The 25,023-nt window shown below is 45.2% G+C and overlaps 1 protein-coding gene across 3 annotated transcripts in view; it reads right to left on the reverse strand.

Annotated features, from left to right (window-relative positions):
- Positions 1-25,023, reverse strand: part of LRCH2 (leucine rich repeats and calponin homology domain containing 2) — a 1,103,616-nt gene that overhangs the window by 449,434 nt on the left and 629,159 nt on the right. For all 3 annotated transcript variants that reach the window (XM_085607858.1, XM_085607859.1, XM_085607857.1), the window contains exon 11: positions 15,261-15,368. In XM_085607858.1, coding sequence (XP_085463984.1) covers positions 15,261-15,368 — 108 coding nt within the window. The remainder of the gene's footprint in view (positions 1-15,260; positions 15,369-25,023) is intronic.

The raw sequence follows: 25,023 nt of genomic DNA on the forward strand, positions 1-25,023 counted from the left end.
CTGCAGTGGATTTGCTCCAAAACTGAATGGAGGGCCCCTGGGAAGGCTTGGTGGCCGTGCTGAAGGGTTGGTAGGAGTGTCGCCTTCATTATCCTTAAATTGGGCCCGCCGAGGCACTGCTTAGTAACCAATTTAGTTGGCCAATCCTATATGTGATGGCAGCTCCCAACTTTTTAATAGCTCTTATTTGGGCAGCCAATGCACCGTTTTTACTGAACCAGACACCAAGGTAGTTGTACTTACTCATTGTACTGATTGTCTTGTTGCTCTGGCACCAGGTTGCATTAGTTTTGTTCTGGCATTTACCAAATATTTGGACTTTTGTTTTGTCCTGGTTAACCTGGATGTGGGTGGTTAGGGTGAATGTATTAAGAGCATTCAGTGCCTTCTGTATCCCTGCTTTGGTGTGTTCTATGAGTTCTACATCATCCGCATATTGGATTATTTGCAATTTAGTGTTTCCTAACTTGGGAGGTACCAGAGCGCCAGCCTACACAGCTTTCGCTAACTCAGCTGTGTACAAATTAAACAGCAGAGGAGGCTAGGGCACAGCCCTGCTTTATGCCACAGTTGGTTTCAATTTTACGGGTAACTGCACAGGGCCCAGATTTCACTTGGACCCATGTCCCAGAGTACAGTGAGATTACAGCACTTAGCAACATTGGGGGTAAGCCCCACGCATCCAGCTTCCTCCATAGGGTTGCCTGATCAACCCTATCTAATGCCGCACTGTAACCAATGAAAAAACAAAAAAAGAGGTAAACTATTCTTATGAACAGCTTGATATCCCAGGAAAGATAGTGCGATGGTGCTATCCATGGTTGACGCCCTACCCTGAAGCCAGACTGAAAAAAACGCAGGATGTCTTGCTCCACGACCCATACTTCCAGCTGCTCCAACAGTAACATTTAAATAGGCTTACAGGTAGCCCATTAGAACAAGGGGCACCATTGCTTCTCATGTGTCTAATAATATTCTCAACCTTCTCACTAGTTGCTTCAACTGCTGGACTTTGGACTTCGTCTGGAGGATAGTCCTATTCACATCCTGGGTCGACTCTGTTCAATGGGCGGGTGGCTTATTTCCAGGGCAGGAAACAAAGATGGAAATTTCCTTGCGGTCTGGTACCACGGACTGGCTAATAGGCTGAAGGGCTGCCTGCCTGTCTACATACATCTCAGATACGTGCTTGACCCATGCCACTTCTGAGACACCACTCTCCCATGATTCATTGGTGGGTTTTTTTTTTCCACAGGGTCCCAAGTGTCCATGATTTGGATCATTTAGCAACTGAAAGATGGTGGCCCCTTCTCTTTGATTCCTATCCTCCTAGTGTTACCACACTGTTTTTTAAGGGTCAATCTCCTATGTAGCTGTTGATTTTGCCTATGAAGCCGCTCGAATGTACCGAGAGCTCTTATTGTGCTGATGATTGTTTTATCGTACTGATATGCTACTCTCCTGACCCTGCTTGATTGTTGAAGTAGGGCTTGGATCTATTTACCAACAGGAGAGATCTCAGTCCATCCATGCAACTTGCACACCTCTATAGGGCTTATTCCGGCTGAGTCAGGTTGAAGGCAAGTTCCTGTTTGCGTTACTAGGCGACCACCATATCTGTTCTCCATTTGATTCTTTTTTTTACTAGGTTCACATTCTCTTTCCCTGTCAATGTATCCACATAGTCGCTTTTCACAGCAGGTTGGAAGATAAGGTTCATTGTGATCCTTAATGGATTATGACTGCTTTCTGAACTTTCAGTAATTTCGAAATGAGCAAACTGTGTAGTTGGGTGCTCGGAGAGGAAGACAGTCAACTGTCGCTTTGCCTTTACAGGTCTGTAGAAAGGACAGTTCCTTATCTTTTACTTTGGTCTCCAGTTGTGCTAATGTCAGATTGCAGGTTGATAGAGACTGCTGTATGGAGGGGCCCACAGTCTCCCGGGTGAGGCTGTCAGCTTGAACCCCCAAGCCACGGGTGTTAAAGTCTCCTACAAGTATAATTTAATGAAAAGGGTGTTCCATAATAAGCGACTCAAGTTTGTGGAGCAGCTCTCTTTGATCATCTCCAGATTTGTTAAAAAAAATTTTTTACAGCATTAATAAAACAGTTGACCAGGATCAGGTCAGTAGCTTCCTGATTTAGTTTCATGCCTCTGATGGTGACTGCTTGGGCCGAAGTGCAGCCAAGGTCCAGTATAGTGGGCACCAGGCTGCTTGAGTGTTTACTACAAATAGATAGAAAACTCCGTCGGGCACCCAAACAAGATTGTTCAAAGTGCTGGTGTGAAGGTTTTGTAGAAGACTGGCAACGTTGTAGGGGCAAGAGACCAGGTCTCCAGGAAGCAAAGAATGTTGTTTGTATCTAAATAGGACATTACTTCCCTGCTCATAGGGAAGCTTTTAAGGCCTGCCACATTCCTGAAGACTACTGCTAACGTGTTGTTTAATCTCGGTGGCATGTGTATTAGATTTCTATTGATGCTAGGGCCAGTGTCCCAGTCTGTTGGTTACATCGATTTTGTGCATCCCAATCTTCCTGCGTACATCTCTTGAAATGTCAGATCGAACCTCTCTCTGGTTGTGCCTACATGCGGTTGTTAGGGCATATGGTCCCTCGGCTTCTACCGAGACCCAGCATCGTTTTCCTCCAATTGTACCCTTCAGGATACTCACAGGTGACTGTTATGGGCAGAGATTTAAGAAGACATACCGACATTTCACTGGAGAGGGTATATGTAAATCAATACCACATTACTCGACAATGGCTATTCCGCCCACATAGCATCTCTATAAGCCTCTCTTTTCCATACTGATGTGGTTAATTCCCTGTTTGAATTTAGGAATGGCGGATCGAATCTAACCCAGTCAAGGTCCTCTGAGGTTATATGTTTTAGTGCGGAAATGTGACTAAACAGCCACAGCAGGTTTCAAGAGTATCCTGGGGGCCTTTCGGAGTAAAACAGTGAATAAAGAGCAGTTCTGGGGGAGTATGCCCATCCTCCTCTCTTACAGGTTGGGTTTCGGATTGTTGATAAACAGGGTGGGCTGCGGAGGGCCCTTTCCTGATACGTGAGGACTCAGCCATACTTTCATTCGAGGTCAGAACTCTGAGCTCATTCTCCTGTGGGTGAGTACACCAGAAGGTATCCGGTTGTGGGTCTAAGTTCACTATGGGTGGAGGAATTGGCTACCAGGCCACAAGGATTAAGCTGAGGTCCTGATCTGCGAAGGGCACCTGATATAGCCCCCAGAACTGATGGATAACTATTTCTGAACACTTCCAGGAGGACTGTCTGCCCTAGTTTATAACATCTCTTGCTCGTTCCTAGAGGCCCTGCCAGATCTCCATGTAATCTGGGAGGGACCCACTGTTCGAGTACTGCAGCACCAGAATGGTCCGTATGAAGGGCCCACAAACCAGCTTATGCACACCCCGAGTGGTCCGTCATTGGGGTTGTTGCATTAAGAGCCTTCGCACCTTCAAGCTCTTGGGCTTCCGTGATTGGGCTCTTCACCTTATCTTCCCAGTGTGGTGGAGGCATGACCTGCCAAGCATAATCAGTTGAATCGACGGGTGCAGGATGCCGGGTTGGAAGCTTGGACGCTTGGGTGAACACTATAAAGAGTTTTGCTGAGTTAGATTGCACCTGTGCAGTGATAGCCTTAGATGGCTTTTGGGTAGTTGTAGTTCTTTTTAGCAAATTTGGTTCTTTGAATGCTTCTTTAGTCTTTTTTTGCCCCACCTGATAGGCTAGATGTTGGTGCTGGGTCAGGGACTATCAAATTGACAGAATCCTCCTGATGCCCTCTTCCATCTGCCATTACTAAGCTCAATGTCAGTGAGGGATCAGGAGATATCATAATAACGGAGTCCCCATGTTATCCTCTTATGTCTGACTGAGTCCTCCTTCTCTTAGGATTCCCTTGATGTACGGTTGAGGCGGAAGCTGTCTGGGTGCAGACTGTGGGTCGTAGCATCAAAAAGTTGCATCACAACTTCTGGGATTATAGCAGCAGTACCTTCCAGCATGCAGGTGCCAGGCTTTGTTGAATTACAAACCACACTTATGTTACAACTTATCTCTTTAATCTGTGTCTTGATGCGCTGGCCTTAACTGTGCTCATTAGCTCAGCTTGTCAATAATAGAGGAACAGGGGCAGGGCTTGTCCTTCTCAAGTGCTTTTATTTGGAACTCCAAGTGGCTTAGTTTGGTCCAGAGTTCTGCTAGATAAGAAGCCAGTAACTGTATCAGGTCAATTTGTTGTTTCTTCTTATTTGATTTTCAGAGCAGAGCCGTAGCAGCTATGTCCTGCGAGGCTCTCATATCCACCAGCGATTGGATGTTGGATACAGGCATTGTGTCCCGTCCAGCCCAATATCCTTTCCTTGTGACCCCCTTCTCAGAAATGGGGTTTGCCCAAATGCCTCAATTATTTGTGCCTCTATGTTGGAAAGGGAGTAATCTGAAAGGTTTACCAGTTCCTGGTCAGTAATACTCTCCCTCCTGGTCAACATGGGTGTGTTATTTATGGTTGGTGGCATTTCTCTGATTTCCTGTATGGTGGCTGGTGTGCTGGACAGTTCTGGAGGCCACTCTAAAGACAAGTAGAGTTTAGCAGCTACCATGATCCTATTTTGCTTCAATTCTATCCCTCTAATGTCATCCGTCTGCCGGGCTGCTGAAAACCGCCTTGGGCACCGTAGGCGATAGATAGGTCACCCTTGGGGCAATAAACACAAGCTGATTTGGAGCAGCGCCTCCCAAAAAGCTTGCAGCTACCGCGGCTGCACCTTGATCTACGACTCTAAGGCTCGCTCCTCCTCCTCCCCCTAGCGTCTTCTCAGATCCAACCAGCAATCTCTTTGGAACAGCCGGAGCACCATGAGCCAAATCACCTCTAGGCACGCAGACCACACTTGCTCAAGAAGTGATGACAGGATTGCTTACTACAGGCAATTGCTCGGGGGAGCATTCTAACCCATTGTTATTTTTCACATCATTCCACCTCAGATTAGATCCAGCCATATGCAAATCAGTTTTTTTGGTCCTGCTCCAGTAGGAGCAGCCCAGCCCGAAATGTCAATCCTGATGCTCTTTAAACCAGAACACAAACAACCCAAGACTCTGCACACCAGGACATCATCAGATTGCAGACTAAGAAGGTTGAAAAAGAAAGATCAAGGCAGAAGGCCTTTTCCATTTGTGGAACAACATCTCTGCATCAATGACAATCGCTGTACCACCCAATGCTGCTCCAATTTAGAAACGAGTTGAAGACGCACCTCTTTAAAGAACACTATATCACAATGCATTAACCATCCAAAACCAGCTACCTCTCTGACCAAATGTTTATGTTAATCTATTGCCCTGTACAGGGCGCTGCTGCCTTTTTGCTAGGTTTGTCTTATAGCGTTTTTCCTGTCTACACACTTCACTGGGTGTGGAAATGCTAGTTTTCTTCAGTAACTATACTTTCGAGTTAAAATAAAATAGTAGATGGTAAAACATACCCTGTTGTATAACTAAGTGATCGTGAATCTGAGAAAGCTCGAGGATTTTGTTTTTGGGGAACATAATTGGAACTGAAAATCAAATCACACAAAAAGGGACTGAGTGGTTATCTCCAAACTGCAGAACGACTTTCTCTTCAGAGCAGCCTTTTGCAACAATTGAACTGTGGCAAGGCATAAAGAATTTGCTCAACCAATCAAATTGATAAGTATCGGCTAGGCAGTACACATCTGCTCCTAGATAAAATGAAAAATTAGTGCATAGGGGGTAGCGAGCTTAAGCAAACAAATGGATCAATGCATAATTTATTGAAACTTTACTGAAGGTGTGTCTGTTTAATCTTCCATTCCTGAGGAGTATGGTACGTTCTGCACCATAAAAGGGTTCGTAATACATAAGTAAGCCAATAATTAAGATCCCCTGGTGATGGTGAAATGTGTCCTTTCGCTCCTTCACTGGTTGGCCTTAGCTGTACAGTTTCAGCAAGCATCCCACTCACAAATCAATGGATAGCCCCTAAACACCCCATAAAACAGTGATAGCAACACGTTACAGACAAAAGACAAACCAACCACACTTCAGGTAAAGCCAGCATATCTCAGGCTTGCTTTGGCAAATAATTATTTGATAACGTACAAACCATGAACATGGGGACCTCTTGCTACGAAAGAGGTATTTGCGCTTTCCCACATCCCTCGACTGCAACGTAGAAAAAAGAAGGAAGGGTACACGGGCACAAACCCTTCTCCTTGCCATAATTTCTGACGTTGCCACACATCCTCCACGTGGTATCCGGAGTTTGTAGTGCACCATACACTCCGAGAAAGAATTGCTCACAAATTCCCAGCTTGTTCATTTGAAATATTTCACAAGATAAAGAGTTTGCAAAGGATTAATATATTTTTTACAATGAAAAAAGTGAGAACAAGAGAGTAAGAATAGATTTACATAAAGTCAAAGAAATTTGACTGTTAAAAGTGTGACAACATATTCAGAACTTTAGTTAGCTCAAATGTATTGCAGAGTGAATATACATATAAAATCAGTCACCTACATCGCAAATTGTAGTTTTTCAATGCAACGTAATTTCTCTAAACAAACAGGAATTAATGTTAGGGTGGAATATTGGATTTTGCTTCTCCAGAAAAATAACCGAATGCAAATATTTCCTGGTCCCGCCTGGACTGCCACACCATGGCCCCACTCTTTAGATAGAGAAACAACCCAGACGCACTGAAATGTAGCCCAAGTGATGTATGTACATCAGCAGCAGAAAGGGCTGAGATATTTGTAGTGTTCCTCCAGCCATCTCCTTTTGTTGTTTTCATGGCATGCCCTAAGCACAACTCCCAGGCTCGCTACGCCGTAGGATCCCAACTGCCCCTCTTTGATGAGGCCCTACAAGGTTGAAATCTGTGTGGGATTACTTCTGTTCCCATTTAGAGGGGAACTGGCCTGGAAGTGTGGGCTAGACTGTTCCAACTAGAACACCAACAGGGCTCATGAGCATATAATAGCTCCACAACTGAAGCGGTGCAGTTGGTAACAAAAAATGCACGGTTATGCAGCCTCAGCCATTGTCAGTGGTAAGCATTATTTTATATTCCCTTAGTGCAATGCCTTATGTATGATGAGTATGTCCAGACATGGGTGCCATGGCAAACAACTCATATTGTACCTCCCTGATGAGGCCTACGTAGGCCGAACCTGGCGTGCTCCTTGTGTTCCTGTTCAGAAAACGCCGGGTGGCAGTTGGGGCTAGACTCTTCATACTGGAACGCCACCAAGGCTGATTTGCGACAGGCAGTGGCTGAGACTTTTCATACGTATTTCAGCCATCATCTTTGTGGTTCTCTTAATGTGTATAAATAACCTCTTTTAGAATAAAATACTTTAGTTCATACATTTGATTCAGAGGCAGCCATGAATACACAAATCCAGTATTTTTGTAATCTGACGTAACACTGATGAATCGGATACTCACAGTTTGATCCAACCTCCTAAATCATATCTTAGGCAAGAAGTATACATTATGACCTAATAGGTGGCAAGTGGCAGCGACAATCCAATATACATAAGGTACTTGGAAGCAGCCTGGGCGTTCATCTAAATGCTCGAGTCATTCCTAAGGAAGAGGTAATGATGCGCACCACCAACATGAAGGCCTGATTTAGATTTCGGCAGACAGGTTACTTCATCACACCGCCACTGATATCCCATCTGTCGAAATATAAATCCCATATCAGGATACCCCGCCACAACAGCGACTGATAGCCCATTCGCCGAAATATAAATCCCATAATATCCTATGGGATTTATATTACTGCAGATGGGATATCCGCCACCGTTTTGAGAGAGTAACCTGGTCGCCGAAATCTAAATCAGTCCCCAAGTGTGAACTCCCTTTATTCCTCTGGGGGCAGGCTTAGCATGGGATCCACGGCTTGTATTTTAGGTCTCCCTTCAGAATTCCTTTAAGGTGTCAGATAAAGGAGAAGGAAAGAGCTTTGACACAAACTTTGGGCTTCCCTACAGGATTTACAGAAAGCCACACATGAGAAGAACAAAAGTTACTTACCTGTAAACTGGGGTTCTGCAGTATTGGTGTCTTTCATAGATTCACATGCTTGAATATTCCCCGTCGTCGAAGTGGGAGTCCCACGGTATATAACATAGCAATGTAGTAATAACATAAGACTAATAGGCATAAAAGAAAGTAAAACCATAGAGTTTTTATGGATAGACAACTTTCCACACCTATAACATATTACTGTCATTATGTTTTAGTCCAAAATCCAGCCAATCAGGCGTCCGCACCCTCTAGAACCCTCTCCCCAGAGGCTTAGGCCCTCAGATTTTCATAGCACAAGTGTGACATAAAAGTCAAATATATGATGGGAGCCTCTGAGGGGAGGTGGGTGGGTCGCATGTGAATCTATGAAAAGACACCAATACTGGAGAACCACAGTTTACAGGTAAGTAACTTTTGTTCTTCTCCAGTATTGGGGTGTCTTTCATAGATTCACATGCTTGAATAAGAGTAGTGAGCAGTAATATCAGAATAATACAAGGTACATAAGATACAAAGCAATAGCAATACCCAGTGCAAAAGACTATAGGCATATAAAATATAATATATACATAAATACATAATAAATGTACCTTGTAAACAGGAGGAGGGAAGCATCAGAGGCTCACCTTATTTAAAAAGATTACGAAGGACTGCCTGTCCCACAGCCGTGTCCGTGTTGTCTGCAGCATCCAGACAGTAGTGTCTTCGTAAAGGTGTGTCTGCTGGACCATGTTGCAGCTCTGCAGATGTATTGAAGAGGCACCCCAGCAAATAGCGCAGTAGAAGAAGAAACATTCCTGGTGGAATGCGCTAGAACGTTTGATGTAAGTGGTTTTCCCACTTGTTGATGGCAAAAGGCAATAGTAGAAGATATCCAGCGTGCTATAGTTTGTTTGGTGACCGGATGACCCGTTTGCATCCGTCCGTAAGCCACAAAGAGCTGGTCATTCTTACGAATAGTAGCTGTTCTCTGAAGGTAAAATTTGAGACATCTCTTGACATCCAAAGAATGAAACGTTTTCTCTGCGGGAGTTTGAGGATTTGGAAAAAATGTCTTTAAAACAACCGGCTCATTGAGGTGGAAATCCAATGGCACCTTGGGGATAAAGGCCGGATTGGTGCGGAGCAGGACAGAGTCTTTAGTAAATTGAAGAAAAGGTGGTTTAGTAGTAAACGCCTGCAAGTCACTAACCCGGCGGGAGGAAGTAAGAGCCAGGAGTATAGAAGTCTTCCAAGTAACATATTTGAGACTGACCTTATGGATTGGCTCAAATGGTGGTTTTATGAGCTGTGCCAATACAATGTTTAGATGCCAAGGTGGAGGTGGCCGACGTATCGGAGTAAACATTCGAAAAAGACCCTTGAAAAATTGTTGAATTACTCTTGACGAGTAAAATGAGTTAGAGCCATCTTGACGGAAACGTGAAATTGCTGCTAGGAAAACCTTAAGGGTAGAGTATGAGAGGCCTGATTTCGCTAGGTGCAAAAAGAAAGGCAAAAGTTGTTCTGGCTTGGAATGTATAGGATGTACTTGAGCTTCATTGCACCAGAGACAGAATCTTTTCCATTTGAGTTTATTTGTTTTCACAGTTGAAGGCGCTCTAGCCTTAGCCAAGACTTCTCTGCAATCTAAAGGAATGTCCAAATTTACAAATTCATAGTGCTCAGGTTCCAAGCCGCTAATCGTAGAGATGTAGGATCGGGATGACAGATTTGGCCGTGTTCCATGGTCAAAAGATTTGAAAGAGGGCGAAGAATGATCGGCTCACACTGACAAGAGCAGTAGTTCCGTGAACCAGATTTGTCGAGGCCACTGGGGGCCTATGAGAATAATGTGACCGGGTTCTTTCCTCATTTTCCGCAGAACCGTGGGGACTAGATGTATTGGTGGAAAAGCGTAAGCATATATTTTTGACCAGTTCATCAAAAAGGCATTCCCGCATGACCTTGGTTGGGGAAACCAACTTGCGTAGAACAGGCATTTGCGGTTCAGATATGTTGCGAACAGATCCAGATTTGGGGGACCCCATAGTTGAAAAATGTGATCCAGAATGGGTTGGTGTAATTCCCATTCGTGATTGGTCGTGGACGATCTGCTTAGGGAATCTGCAAGATTGTTTGACGCTCCCGGAACATGAACTACTGTGAGGACGATGTGATGTTGAATCGCCCAATTCCAAATTTGTTGAGCCTGACGGAACAACAAGACGGACCTTGTGCCTTCCTGTTTGTTGATGTAGTGCATGCACGTTGTGTTGTCCATACTGATCAACATCGTGCTTTCTTGAATGATGGTTCGGAAAGCTTTCAGATCCAGAAAAATGGCCAGTAACTCTAAAAGGTTGATGTGTCTTGTCTTTTGTTGAACGGACCACTTGCCTTTTACAGTCAGTCCTTGTAAGTGGGTGCTCCAACCCTCGAGAGATGCATCGGTCGTGAGGGAGAAAAATGGAGTGTCCGCCACAAACGGACGTCCTGAGGAGATATTTTCTTCGTGAGTCCACCATAAAGGAGCTCTTTTTAGTCGATGTGTGACTCTGACTTAGTCGTTGAAAGTTCCTGAGACTTGAGCCCATTGTTTGTCCAATTCCTCCTGGACAGGTCTCATTTTCAGGCGGCAGTGAGGGACTAGAGGAATGCACGAGAACAACATCCCTAGGAAAGATTTCAACTGTCGGACAGAAACGAACTCTTTTAGATGGATAGAAGTCGCTAGATTGCGAAGACGTTGACGTCTTTCGTGTGACACAAAAGCTTTCCCTTGCCTGGTATCTAGAATGGCTCCCAAGAACAGTCTGTTTTGAGCTGGGAGAAACTGAGATTTTTCCATGTTTAATGTGAGGCCCACAGATTGGAAGAGGGACCTGCATAAAAGAGTTTGTTTGAATACCAGTTCGAACGACTTTGCCTTCAGTAGGCAGTCGTCTAAGTATGGAAAGATTTGCACTCCTTGTAGACGAAGGTAAGCTGCCACTGGTGCAAGGACCTTTGTAAACACACGGGGAGCGGAACGAAGGCCGAATGGCAGAACCTTGAATTGGAAATCCTTTCCCGCCACTCTGAATCTGAGAAATCTTCTGTGTCTCGGCAGTATGGGAAGATGAAAATAAGCATCTTGAAGATCTAAAGTTGTCATAAACTCTCCTTGGGATAGAAAAGGAAGTACTTCTTGAAGGGACAACATGCAAACAGTTTGTGTCTTGATGTATTTGTTCAGAGCACGTACATCCAATATGGGACGCCAGTCTCCCGACTTTTTCTGTATGAGGAAGAACCTTGAATAGAACCCCCTGCCCTTCTGTAGTCTTGGCACCACTTCGATCGCGCCCTTTCGTAATAACATTTTCAGCTGATTCAAGAGTTCTTTTAGGTGAGCAGGAGGGGGACCTCTTGGTGGAGTATTGGGAGGAATCTTTACGAATTCCAATGCGTGTCCCCTGCGCACAATATCTAGAACCCCTTGATCGGTAGTAATTTGTGACCATTTGGAGTAGAAGTGAGCGATTCGACCTCTAAGTTTTGAAAAAGCGGGAGGATCTTGTGACGGTGTGTGGTGAGAGTCATTGTTTCTTGGAGGAATCCTTTCCTCTATAAGAGGACTTTCCTCTGTATTGCCTGTAGGTGGAAGACTGCTGTTGCCTATATGACTGCTGATTCTGGGAGGAGTAGAGGTTTTGAGTTTGTCTGTACTGATTCGAATTTCCTCGAAAGGAAGAAGAGGAACCACGACCTCTTGCGCCTCGAAAAGGCTGCTTTTTGAATTGTAAAGACCCATGAGCACGAGCAGTGTCAGTGTCCTTTTTAATGGTTTGAAGGGCATTGTCTACATGCTGGCCAAACAATGATTCACCGTCGTAAGGCATGTCCAGTATTTTTGTCTGTACCTCCTGACGGAAAGACGTGGCCCGTAACCAGCCTGGACGCCTGAGGACTGCTGCACCAGCCAAAAGACGGAAACCAGTAGAGGATACATCAATAGCGCAATCGATAATTTCCGAGGAAATTCTTTCCCCCTCTTGGAGAATTTGTAATGCCTCAGGCCTAGATGCTTCAGGGATAAGGTCTATAAGAGATGAAATGTCTAACCACATTTGGCGGTCGTAACGGCCCAGGATCGCTAAAGAATTGGCAGCACGTACTGTAGTTGCAGCCATAGTGGAAAATGTCTTTCCTATACCATCCAGGCGTCGACCTTCTCGATCTGGTGGTGCAGACAAAGGAGACGATGGGTTTCTGGATCGACGCTGAGCTGCCTGAGTAATGATGGAATCAGGCTTTATTTGCGAAATTAGACAAGCAGGAGAATTTGTAGGGGCTTTGTATTTTTTATCTATCCTAGGAAGGATACCTGGAATGGAGTTAGGAGTTTGCATCAGCTTGAGGCCTTCTTGCCAGATAAAATCGATAATTGAAATACAACGGACCTGTTTTTGAGTTTGATCCTTAAAATCATATAGGAAACAATCTTCCTCCCTGGTGGTCATAGGAAGGTGGAATCCTTTAGCTGCTCTTTCCATGAGCAAATGAAAACCACCAATGTCGACCGGTGGAGAATCCAAAGGAGCTGGATCAGCAGGAGATGGCGTTTGTATTTGATAATTGTCCCATTCAGAAAGAAGGGAACCGTCACCCAGCTCACCTTCTTCTTTGTCACAGTCATCATCCTGCTTGTCGACAACGTCTTCCTCTATGATTCGAGGAACTGCAAGATGTTGAACTCTTGTCGCTGACGTGGGTGTGACCACTGTTTCCTTATTTGAAAAAGTCTGTGGAGGTAACTGCGGCGTTGGAGAAGTCTGCACAGAGCATGGAAAACGGCGATTGTAATCATCCAACATATATTGAAGGCTGGAAATAAGACTTAACGGCAGTTGTGCCATAGGAAGTTCTGGAGCCGGGTGTGTGTCACAAGTAGCGAAATCGTCCTCTTGTAAGTCGTCATCATCAGATTCCTGACACTTTATTAAAAGTTCAGAGGGACTGCGAGCACCCCGAAATATATCATCCTCAGATTCCTCATCGTCAGATGAAAATAGCACCTCTAGAGGCTGAGAAGGAGCTTTAATTGGCATTAGGGTATCCAAAGAGGAATGTCGTCGTTGAAGCAAAGAGCTTGAAGCCCTTAGTGGTATCAGATCTTGAGATGGAGTCGTAGCCGTTGTTGCCGATGATGAAAGTCGTCGTTGAGCCACCGTCGACGACGAAGCCAAGTCTTGGAGAAACCTTCTGAGAGTCACTTGTTCTCTTCAAGGAGGGAGCAGTTTTGATTGAAGACACACTCTCCACATCTGAAAGAGGATTTTCTGAAGTCTTCAACTTCTGTAGCCACAGAGGGAGACGCCCTTCTCTGTCCTTTAAAGAGAAGGTTCTACAAATGTTACAATCCTTTACCTGATGTTCAGGATATAAGCAATAAATACATTTCTTGTGAGGGTCTTCAGAATGAAGCCTCAGTTTACCACAACTTCCACAAGGTCTGAAGAGGGATTTCTATGATGTAGACATCATAGAGGTAATCTTCAGAGGAGATATGAGAAGAAAAACTGAGCAAGCCCAGGGAGACTCCCTTCACACGACGTGCGGTAGAAAATCTGATGGCCTGAGCCTCTGGGGAAAGGGTTCTAGAGGGTGCGGATGCCTGATTGGCTGGATTTTGGACTAAAACATAATGACAGTAATATATTATAGATGTGACAAGTTGTCTAGCCATAAAAACTCTATGGTTTTTCTTTCTTTTATGCCTATTAGGCTTATGTTATTACTTTGCTATGTTATGTACCGTGGGACTCCCACTTCGATGACGGGGAATATTCAAGATTGTGAATCTTTGAAAGACACCCCAATACTGGAGAACTTGTTGTGCTTTATAAGTAGGAGCAACTATCCTTACGACATGTTACTACTGGCTAGTTTTAGGCTGAAAAACTGTACAGGGGTGTTCTGAGAACGTGGTCCGTACACATGCGTCTTTGCCTGTTCTTTCTCCCTCAGCTTACCAGGTCAATAGTTTTAAAAGGGTCTAGGACTTTAAAAAATCCTAGTAAAGGAGCTTTCTCAACAATAACATGTTGTCATCATACTGTCAAATAAAAACGCAGTGTCCCGATCAATCAGAAAATTCAGTGGCTTCCAACTCAAAGGGTTCCAAAAGCAAAAAGCATGAGTAACTGTACTCAGACTATTAATGGATATGTGCTTAGAAATGACTAAGTCGTTGTTAAGGTTCAAAGCGATACACATTGTTAGTCATGTACCGCTGTGGTATCCTGCTGCTCAGCCAGATTGACTGCTTGATAGAATGTTGGTGTTTGGAATGTTTGCATGCATGAATCAGTTGGTAGATGGGCTGAGCAGCAGAGAAGCTGCTCCTGGTGGGGCTCTCACTTACTTTCTTGCTTACTCTCTGACTTAAGGATTACTCACTCTATTATGTATCCTGCTACACAAATAAACCTACATTGGAAGAGCTACCTGGCTTGGAGCGCTGTTCATTATACTACAACCGCGTATAACAAAATTACCAAAAAAGACCTAAAACATAATCAGACTCTAATAAAACAGGACTAAAGGAATTCTGCAGTCTCAACAGCAGGTATAATTACGTTTAAAAGTAAAAGGCCATCATTATATCTGTCTATCACAACAGTTGGCACGATTAGTAGCACATTTCACACACCCAGCGTTTCACGCTCAGAATTAGGAGATCTACTTTGAAAGTAAAGCATCTGGGTTAATTGTCATACAGCCCTAACATGTGACCCCTGGTGAAGATTCACTGGTCAACAAAAATAAAAGGATGAGTCTGGTGTCGGGCAAGGACCAGAAACGAAAAAAGCACACAGAAAGAACAACATGGGGGAATGAGTCACTGAATTACAGAGTAATGAATACAAGGTTTTAAAAATTAAATGCTGCTGAAAACGACATTTTGAAATTTTGATGAACACACACAATATTTTAAATATAAGATTTAAGAAGTTTGGCAGGTCACTTAAAATATAAATTGTAACTCAATAAACAGATATTAAACGAAAAAAAAATATATAAATCGTAACCCAGAGAGTTATGACAGAAGTCTGCACATTGCTCAAAATATGAAATACCCAAAATGGAAAAGTATTGTTTTAACAGCCATTTCAGTGGCCACTTGGTAAATATTCACCTAACCTCTACCTGTTTTGCTTCTCTTGCTGAAGTAGCTGGGCTGCGATTTTCCTCAAATCAGTCACCTCTTTCAGTTCATCATCTTCCTGTTCCTCAGTCAATTGCTCATTTTGTAGCCTAAAAAGTGAAGTAAACGGAACAAATGAGGCTGAAAAGGTTTTCATAAAGTAAATAAATTCCGTGTGGATATGAGTAGCAATCGCAGGGGAGTTCTACCATGGTAAATTATCGGGGAGTGGTCTGACACCACTCTTGGATGAATCGTAGGAAGCCAACTGTAATAAGTCCAATTTAGCAGAGGTGTAGTACAAAGATGTATGCTTTATTGATGCAGTTCTTAGTTGCAGGTAAGTATCAAGCATAGAGTAGTACAGAGTAGAAAGCCCACAGGACGAGCCCCACCAGGAGCAGCTTCCTTGCTGCTCAGCCCATCCTCTCAACTGACACTCCACACACAGGCATACCAGCATTCTATTACCTCACCACACATACCAACATTCCAAGAACATCCACACTGGCTGAGCAGCAAGGCAGAGAAGCAGAAAATGTGCAATACACTAAATACCAGTATACTCTACAGCTTCCCCCTTTAATGAACAACAAAAAAAGAATTATGTAAGCAGTAAGCATAGTAATAGCATAAATAAACATAGGTGTAAAAATGCTGCAAAGCATTTAGAGAAAAGACATACAATAATCCATAAGAGAAAAGACATAGCATTAATTAACAAAAATGACATAACAAGCCGCTTCCCCTTTTTACGGAGAAACTGAAGAAAATTAATAGTAAATACAAGACGCTGAACAATAATTACAATAAAAGATAAATCTTGCAACAAAGGTCTGAAGAAGAAACAGAATAGATAAAGGAATTCCAAAAATAAGGAAGAGAATGTGAGAAAAAGAGTATTTCCCACCATACGTGCAGCAAGACTAAAACAAATCAAGAACAAAAACAAGAACTTGACATCAGGGTTACCAGCAAGATACACCAGTTGGCCAGACTAGCATGCAGATGATAAGCAGTGAACGTCAACTAATGAAAAGCATTAGCGCAACAATGAGAAGGACAAGAAAAAGCACTCCCAAACGAGAGACACTAAGAAGGTCTTTATTACTCACACCTACAAGGAAAAGGTTGGTCAAGATCCAACACATAATCCCTGGAGGAACGAAATTAGAAAAGAACAAGAGGGATGAAAACTACACCCTGTTGGGATTTTAAAAATAAATCCAACATGACAGTAAATAAGTGTGAAACACACATGTACCATGTAAAAAAATGAAAAACACACACTTTCAGAAACTCATAACAGTAGATTCTACACACAGTGGATTTGTAAATCCAGCACTGAAAAGTAAAATAATCCCATCCTCTTCGCCATATGCAATAAGTCCAATGTAGCCGAGGTGTAGTACAAAGATGTATACTTTATTGATACAGTTCTTAGTTGCAGGTAAGTATCAAGCATAGAGTAGTACAGAGTAGAAAGCCCACAGGGCGAGCCCCACCAGGAGCAGCTTCCTTGCTGCTCAGCCCATCCTCTCAACTGACACTCCACACACAGGCATACCAGCATTCTATAAGCTCACCACACATACCAACATTCCAAGAACACCCACACTGGCTGAGCAGCAAGGCAGAGAAGCAGGAAAGGTGCAATACACTAAATACCAGTATACTACACCAACACCCTGCAAGTCTGCCGCCAGGACAAAGATGCAATCTAGTCTAGATTAGGAAGCGTGAGGGTGTTAGAAGTGGATGTATTCTCTAGTGTCAGGATGTAAATATCTCCATGGATCGTGTAACCACAGCCAATCTCCCCAGTCGTGCAATGCAGTCGCTCTCCGTATGGTTCTCGTGTCTTTAGTGTCGAGAGATGCTTGCATGATTTACTAAAATCTTCCCAAATTATAGTACGCCCCTCTGAGGCTGCAGCTATGGCATTTCTAGGATCCGCCAGAGTCTGGTTCATCAGGGCTGGTGGAATATACACACTAAACAATGACCACACCCTCCCAACTAATGTATCTGCAATCCTGAGAAAGCACCCCGGGGGGTCTGCAAGGATGTCAGTTCCCACCAATGGGAATATTATGTGAAGTAAGATTTCCACTCATCTAGATCCCTTAGTAAACCCTGCGTGGTAGACCCTGTTGGACCCAAAATTGCCCAGGAACACGCAATTACTGCCCAGGAGGTTCATCTCTTGGAGGAGGTGTGCCACCAGATGCAGGGCCCTGGCCCGGCGCAGCACCACCCCTCTATTTATCTGATCATGTAGGCCACTGATGTTCCATGTTAGGATTTTATACACTGGCATCCCTTGGTCATGTATTATGTTGGGGGCATAGTCATTCTCTATGGTTGTGCACCTCCAGTACCTTAGTGAACTTAAACTATAAGCGTCCCGATCCTGAACTACGTCCCACCCTTCTAAACGTGAATTATTTTATTGCCTACATAATCTGTAATCTTTACGAACCTGGTGAAATATTAACTAAGGCAACAAAAAGAAGACAAAATAACCCTAATTTAACAGAATGGAATATAGGTGTGAGCCACAAAGCATTTGGGGAGAAACTCCATTAACCATTCACTTTGTAGGTATCAACGAGCCCATTCTGCTATTACTAGAGTGTATCAAGTTTTTTGCCAGCTGACTGTCTGGGGTCTGTCCCCCAGCTCCCCGTTCGCCTGGACCCTCTTGAAGGTCAATACCAGTTGCTCAGGGAAGTTATGTTCTGTCGTCATCACTAGAGCCTGCCGATGTAGTATCATAATCTCCATGTAAAGCATATTGATAGGGAAGTAATCCAGTAAAAGCTCCAGTAAAGACCCCACCGGGAGCAGCTGCCCTGCAGCTCAGCCTACAAGATAACTGACAAATACACTTCAACTTACAAAGATAGAACAGTACATGACATCACAGAGACTTGCTGAGCAGCAGAGAACAAGACACTAAGAAAGAACAAAGGGGAGGGAAAGAAGGATGCAACACATCTTTCTTCTTAACAGAAACAATGAGGAAGAGAGAAAAGTAAGTAGAGGAGCAAAAGGATAACAGAACTAAACACCAAACACACACACAAATAACCTCTTCGCAATAGTAAGGAGAAGAGGTTAAATACACCAAAAGACAACAAAAGAATAAATGAGCGCGGTTAATGTGATCCACATGACAAACCCACTCATTCATCACTAGCACAAAGAAACTGAACACCTCAATAACTTTTAAGCAATGATGGTTCAGTACTGCAAAATATAAATGAAATTTGAAAATTTAATTTGAACACCTCTAACAAAATAGAGCACCTAAGTGGTTGATAACAAATAAACGCCAATAAAACTGAGCACCTACGGCTCCTAACCAGCAAGCATAAATAACACAGAGCACCCCTTTGGCTCATAATCATTAAGTACAGGCAGAACTGAGCACCTCTTTGGCTCTTTATCAGTAAGCATAACGCAAATTGGGCACCTCAACATAAGTTGAGCAAATAAATGGCTCCAGCAACCATAACAGAATTGAACACTTCTACAAATCATGGCGAGAATACATATAAACAAGCACCTCAATATAAATTGAGCACAAGAGTGGCTCCGCTCAAATACGCCTTAATAAAATGAAATGATTCAAAAACACATCACCAGAAATTCAAATATAAATGAACACCTCTAACAAAATAGAGCACTAAAATGGTTCAGTTCAGTACGAGTAAACTAAAAAAAATAGAGCATCTAAAAATTATTAACAGGAATCATAAATATAATTGAACACCTCAAATATTTTGAGCACAAAAGTGGTTCCAAATTCCAAAAATAAATCCCACACGCACACATCTGTAGCATGTACTAAACTGTAAATTGTAGCGGAAACTTCATACTGCTTAACTTAGTTCATATGCAACTGAATAGATCACAAAATTTTAAACATAACAAGTTAAAACAATAAAAGTAGTCACCGTCGTCAAATCTTCGGAGACAGTTCCTTCCCTGAATTGTTGACTGAAGTGTGAATGAAGGATAAACACCACACCAATAAATCATTGAGAACGTGGTTGGCAGAGTGCATATTGCGCCTCAATGTGAACGAATGCACCAATCATAAAATGGCGGAACGTTTTCAGACGCTGAGCCGTGTGATTCACAGCGCGTCGGAGCAGCAGTGTCCAGAAGCAGCAATGCGGGACGTCACGGAATTCATAGAGGTCTCACAGCAACAAGCGTCATAGAAGAACATTGCGGCACAGCACGAGAGTACAAACAGGTAAGTGCACGAGCTCCGTTTGTATTTTGAACAACAACAAAACAGTTCAAACTGCCCCACAGCAGAAACGCGACCCTGTCAAATGGGAAATGAAATTACAAAGTTTAATTGCGCCTTCGCTGCCAAAAATTGCCCCAGGAGCACATAGACCACATATCTTCATGTACGTGCAGGCAGTTTACTCACGTGCGGAGCTACAGGAATTAATTTGTAAAACACCATAAAAGTTCTTATTTCATAAACAGAACCTTCTTGATTAGGCAGTCCCCAGTTTAAGCACATTCCCAAATAGTGTTAGTTTCATAAAACTGTCGAATATCAGATTCACTTTTTATTTTAATTTTTTTATTTTTTATTAGAACAGGAAAAATAAATAAATCATATAGTTTACATGTCAATTTACATATCAGTAGCAGGACCAGTAAATTAATCAAGCACAATCAACACTTATACAAAACATTCCATATTACAATTTCTGAATGATAATTACTAAGGAATCAGACTCCCACAGCTTTTATCTAGTAGATCCTGACTAAACTTTTAAATAGCAAATTACATTAAATAGGATTAATAAATAAAGTACAAAGTGCCAAGTGCATATCAATTTGATTTTATTTGGGGGGGGGGGGTGGGGACATATTTTATTTGCTAATTGCATACATATCACAGACCCTGTATATCAGAGTCATCTGCGAAGTCATATTGCACAATGTTACAAAAGCAATGAACTTTTATATGTGTCATCCAAGAAAGTGATAAAAATACAAAACAGAGTACAACCAACACCCCCCTCCCTCTACCCACGGGTCGCACAATATCCACACGGTCCCTGCCACAGCCTTAATACCCTGCAACAAAGTCTTAGCACAATAATGCACACCCCCCTGAATTCCCCCCACCCCACCCGGCGTCCCCCCCCATCCCGACAAATTTCTAGTATTATCCCAGTGAATGAGCCTCTACAGCTACTGGCGGCTCCAGCCACATCCCCCGGTAATCCGCCCATCTTTTCCATATTTTATAGTGTTTGCGTGGGCAGCCCCTGGCCACAAAAATAGGCTGCTCCAGGCCCCATACAGAAATCTAGGCCATTTTTCCATGCGGTCACCGATGGGGCTCGCGGTGCCTTCCATGCCCAGGCCATGTCCCGCTTTGCCAGTGTAAAGTCAAGTCGCATAAGGTGTTGCTTGTAAATATTACCCTCAATGCCCTCCATGACATGTAGCAGCGCCAGCCGCGGCGTTCGCGGAAGCTCCCAACCCAGAACCTCCGACAGACAGGTAAACACCCCCCTCCAAAACCGATCCAGGGAAAGGCAATGCCAGGTAGTATGTATAAATGTACCTTACTCCTGGCCACATCTGAGGCAATCCGGAGAGGCGATCAAGCCCGCTCGGTACAATCGGACCCAGGTAAAGTAGACCCTATGCAGATATTTAAATTGTATAAGGCGCAGGCGCATCGCTATGGCCGCTTCTCTAGGAGCCGCCAGGGCCTCCCTTCAGTCCTCTTCTTCTAATGCACCCACATCTGTCTCCCAGTCCCCCCGCAGCTTCCGAAGCGTTGTGGAACAGTGTATAACTAGGGCTTGATAGATCCTGGAGATCTTCTTGGTCTCTAAGTCTCCCATGAAAACTCTTGCTTCCAGCGGACTGAACTCTGGGAGGGATGCCAGGCCCTCCAGGCTAGGGGACAATGCGTGGCGAAACTGGAGATACCTATAAAATTGTGACTGGGGCATAGAAAATTCCCTCTGTAAGTCCTGGAATGACTTAAGTGTCGTGCCTCTCATAACATCCCCCAGGGTCGATATGCCGGTAGCATCCCATTCTAAGAAGCCCTTTAAGGCCGCCAGTTCTGGTAAGCGCCCATTGTTCCAAAGGGGGGTCTCCCCAGTCAAGGTGTTCCACCAACCCATGCGGCGCAACGCCTGCCGCCATATCAGGTAAACCACCCGCGTGGCCGACGGCATCCGGCCGCGCAAGGGTGCCGAATACAAGATGGTGTGCAATGTATTAGACCCCATAAGCAGTCATTCCAATGTGTACGCCGGATCCCTCCTATCGCCATACCACCACTCATTAAGGACAAGGAGATGCGAGGCCTGGTAATAAGACAGGATATCCGAGGACGCAAGTCCTCCGTAGTAAGGGGATAGAAAACATGTTCGAAGGGACATGCGCACTTTACCCCCCTCCCACAGAAACTGCCCCAGCACAGAATTCACCAGCCGGAACCATCGAGGCGGTATCGGGTACGGGTGATTCTGTAGCTGGTAGAGCAGCCTAGGAAGCGCCACCATCTTAAAAATTGCTGATCTGCCATACAGCGTCAAGGACATACGAGACCAGGTCTTGAGATCTGTGCTGACCCACTCCCATACCGGTGCCAGGTTTCGTTCCCAGGAAACAGCCGGCACATCCGACAGGAACACTCCCAGATATTTCGGCCCACCAGCAGCCAACTGGATTGCGTTCACTCACGCGCCTAACTTCGAGCGATCTCCCAGAACCCACTGTGTAGATTTGCGAAGATTCATAAACAGTCCCGACGTCTCCCCAAAGATCTGCATGATCCGTAGGAGTCGCGGCCCGACATATCCAAAGCCGTAAGGAAAAACAGAACGTCATCCGCATATAACGCGATTCTGTCAGATAACTCTGGAGCCCACTCAAAGCCTCGGACTTGTGCATCCATGCGCACGCACGCCGCCAATGGCTCCATAGCTAGTGCGAATAAGTATGGAGACAGGGGACATCCCTGCCGCGTACCCCTCTGAATCGGAAAGATAGAAGAGGCCGCCCCCGCCACCCGTACCATCGCCGTCAAGTCTGTATAGAGGAGCATAAGATAGGAGAGAAAGTGCGGGCCCAAGTTGAGTCTGCGCAGTAATGCCGACAAATATACCCAGCTCAGGGAGTCAAACGCACTGTCCATGTCAGCTAACAGGAGCGCCGCCTGGTCCCCAGTTTGTCGAAAGGCCGCCACCACCACATGTGCCCGCCGTATATTATGTCTCGTTGCCCTCTGGGGCATGAACCCAGCCTGGTCAGGGTGTATAAGAGTCGATATGTGTGGCAGAAGGCGATTAGCCAACGCCTTGGCCAAGATCTTAGCCTCCACGTTGAGGAGGGAGATGGGGCGGTACGAGGCCTGTTGATCCGGTGGCCGGCCGGGCTTAAGAAACACCACCACCTCCGCGTGCCTCCAATCTGGGGGGAGCAAGCCCTTCTCCCGGGCCTCCTCTACTACCGCCCGATAATACGGGGCCAACTGTGTATTATAGTGGCTAAAGAATTCACTCAGGAACCCATTGGGCCCGGGAGTCTTCCCAGAATTTAGCTCTCCCCGGGCCGTACCCAACTCCTCATCAGTTAAGGGAAGCTCCAGCCGGTCACACACTTCATCTGACACCGCTTTAGGCGGCAGATCGACTAAGAATTTATCGACGGTAGCCGCTGGCAGGCATTCCCGGGGGGCATAAAGGTCTGCATAATAGGTAGCAAAGTTCTCCGCTTTAAGGAGCGGGTCAGTGATCGGTACCCCCTCTTCATCCAAAAGGCCCAGGAGGGCCTGGGCATGAAAGGCGCCCTGGCAAAGCCGATGGAACATCTTGCCGGACTTGTCCCCCCACTGGTATATCCTGCTACACGTCGCCGGCCAAATCTGGCGGGCTTCGTACATTAGGAGGGCGGCACAAGACCGTTGGGCCTTAAGTAATTGCCTCACCAACGGCCCTCCCCCTTCCTCCCGAGCCTGGCGTTCAAGTGCCTCAATGGTGGCCTCTGCCCGCGTCAACTCCTCCCTGCGCTTACTGCCAGCCGCCGCGCACCAAGATATATCCACGCCTCGTAAAGTAGGCTTCAAGGCCTCCAACAAAGACTCAACGCTAGACACCGACCCCTCGTTTGAGGTGAAGTATTGAGCAATGGCCTCCCTCATATGCGTGTTGTAATCATCATTCTGCAGGTGCCACGTTGAGAGGTGCTGTAGGAAGGTGGATATCTGACTATGGTTACCCCCAACTTTTTGCCTAGTGTCTAGCTGGTTTTTCGACTTAGTTGGCCTGAGATCCTGCCATTCAGGGTCTCAGGCTGTCTGCTCTCTCTTTAAAATGGACTCCATGTACCCTAGGTACATTCCCAATTGGTAAGGATCACCTTATTGGACCCTGTACAGTGTACCCTAGGTACCCAGGGCATAGGTGTACCCTAGGCCTCCCAGGGGCTGCAGCATGTATTATGCCACCCCTGGTCTGGCCTTCCAATCAGACACAACTGGCTGATCACTCAGCTGGGGCAAGGTCGTGTAATCACCCCTTGCTTAGATATAGTATGCCTATATCTACCCTTATATATAGACACATGTGTACTTATCAGTCACTCCTATGGCAGGCCTTAACAATCCTGGAGGCAGAGTGCTTGGTAACATGTGAGATGGTGCTCTAGCATGAGCTGAGCCTGTCTGCAGCTTTCGGAACCATGTCCTTATAGCTGTTCTATGATATAGCCTACCATATACTCTTAGAGTGCCTTATAATCTTAAACGGTTATGGTAACTATGGTTTGGCTGTATCAAAACATGTCGTGTAAGGTGTCTAACACTTTGGAATAATACCCCCATACCGTTTCTGGTGATGAGGATATTATTCCTCCCTTCTAGAGGGAGAGACATGTTAAAATCCTACTTTGCTGTTTAACCCTAACCAAAGCCTCAGCATCACAAAATGGATGCTGCTGCCACAGACACAAGTCTGACCTCCTGCTGCTGGGAGTGATCCCGGCAAGGGAGGCTTGGACAATAGGCTTCCTGCTTGGGGAGGTGCTAGCACCTCCCCAGACAGACTTTAGGGTATTGGGGCAGGGAGGGCTGAAAGGAATGAGACATGCCTGGGGCACACAAGGTGTCCCATGCATAGTCCAGTTCAAACCGGTGCTGGGGCACTCCAGCCCCAGTCCTGGCGCGAAACTGGACAAAGGGAAGGGGGTGTAACAACCCCCCTCCCAGGTCCCACCCATAAGGCGTGACCTAGCAGGTAACCCAGCCCCCCAGATTAGTATAAGAGTGGGAGCTGGGCCTCAAGACTTTAGATTATCCTGAACCTGCAACTTGAACAGAAACTCTGGACCTTCGACATTCGACGAAAGAAGAAGACTGAAGAATCTCCCTTGTGGCCAAGGAGTGGCTACCCTGTGCAAACAGGCACCATCAAGAGACTACCCTTTGCTTTGCTAAAGTTCTACGAGGGACCGACTGCAGAGCCCGACCAGAGCCTTGACTTCCAGACTTCTCCGACCCTGATCCACATCCACAGCTGAGCTGAGATCCGTGGAGGCGACGAGAGACGTGGGACCGGCTACCTGGGAAAAGTGGCTAGTATCTTCAAGCGCAGCTTCTGAGGCACCCTCGAAGTTGTGCACCGGGGATTGAGAAGCCCCAACCCCAAGCACCATCTGCACCGAAGATCAGCCCCCCACACTCCACGAGTCCTGCGTGGG

Source organism: Triturus cristatus, chromosome 5_2 (genome assembly GCF_964204655.1).
Source record: "Triturus cristatus chromosome 5_2, aTriCri1.1, whole genome shotgun sequence".
In the NCBI taxonomy this organism is placed as follows: Eukaryota; Metazoa; Chordata; class Amphibia; order Caudata; family Salamandridae; genus Triturus; species Triturus cristatus.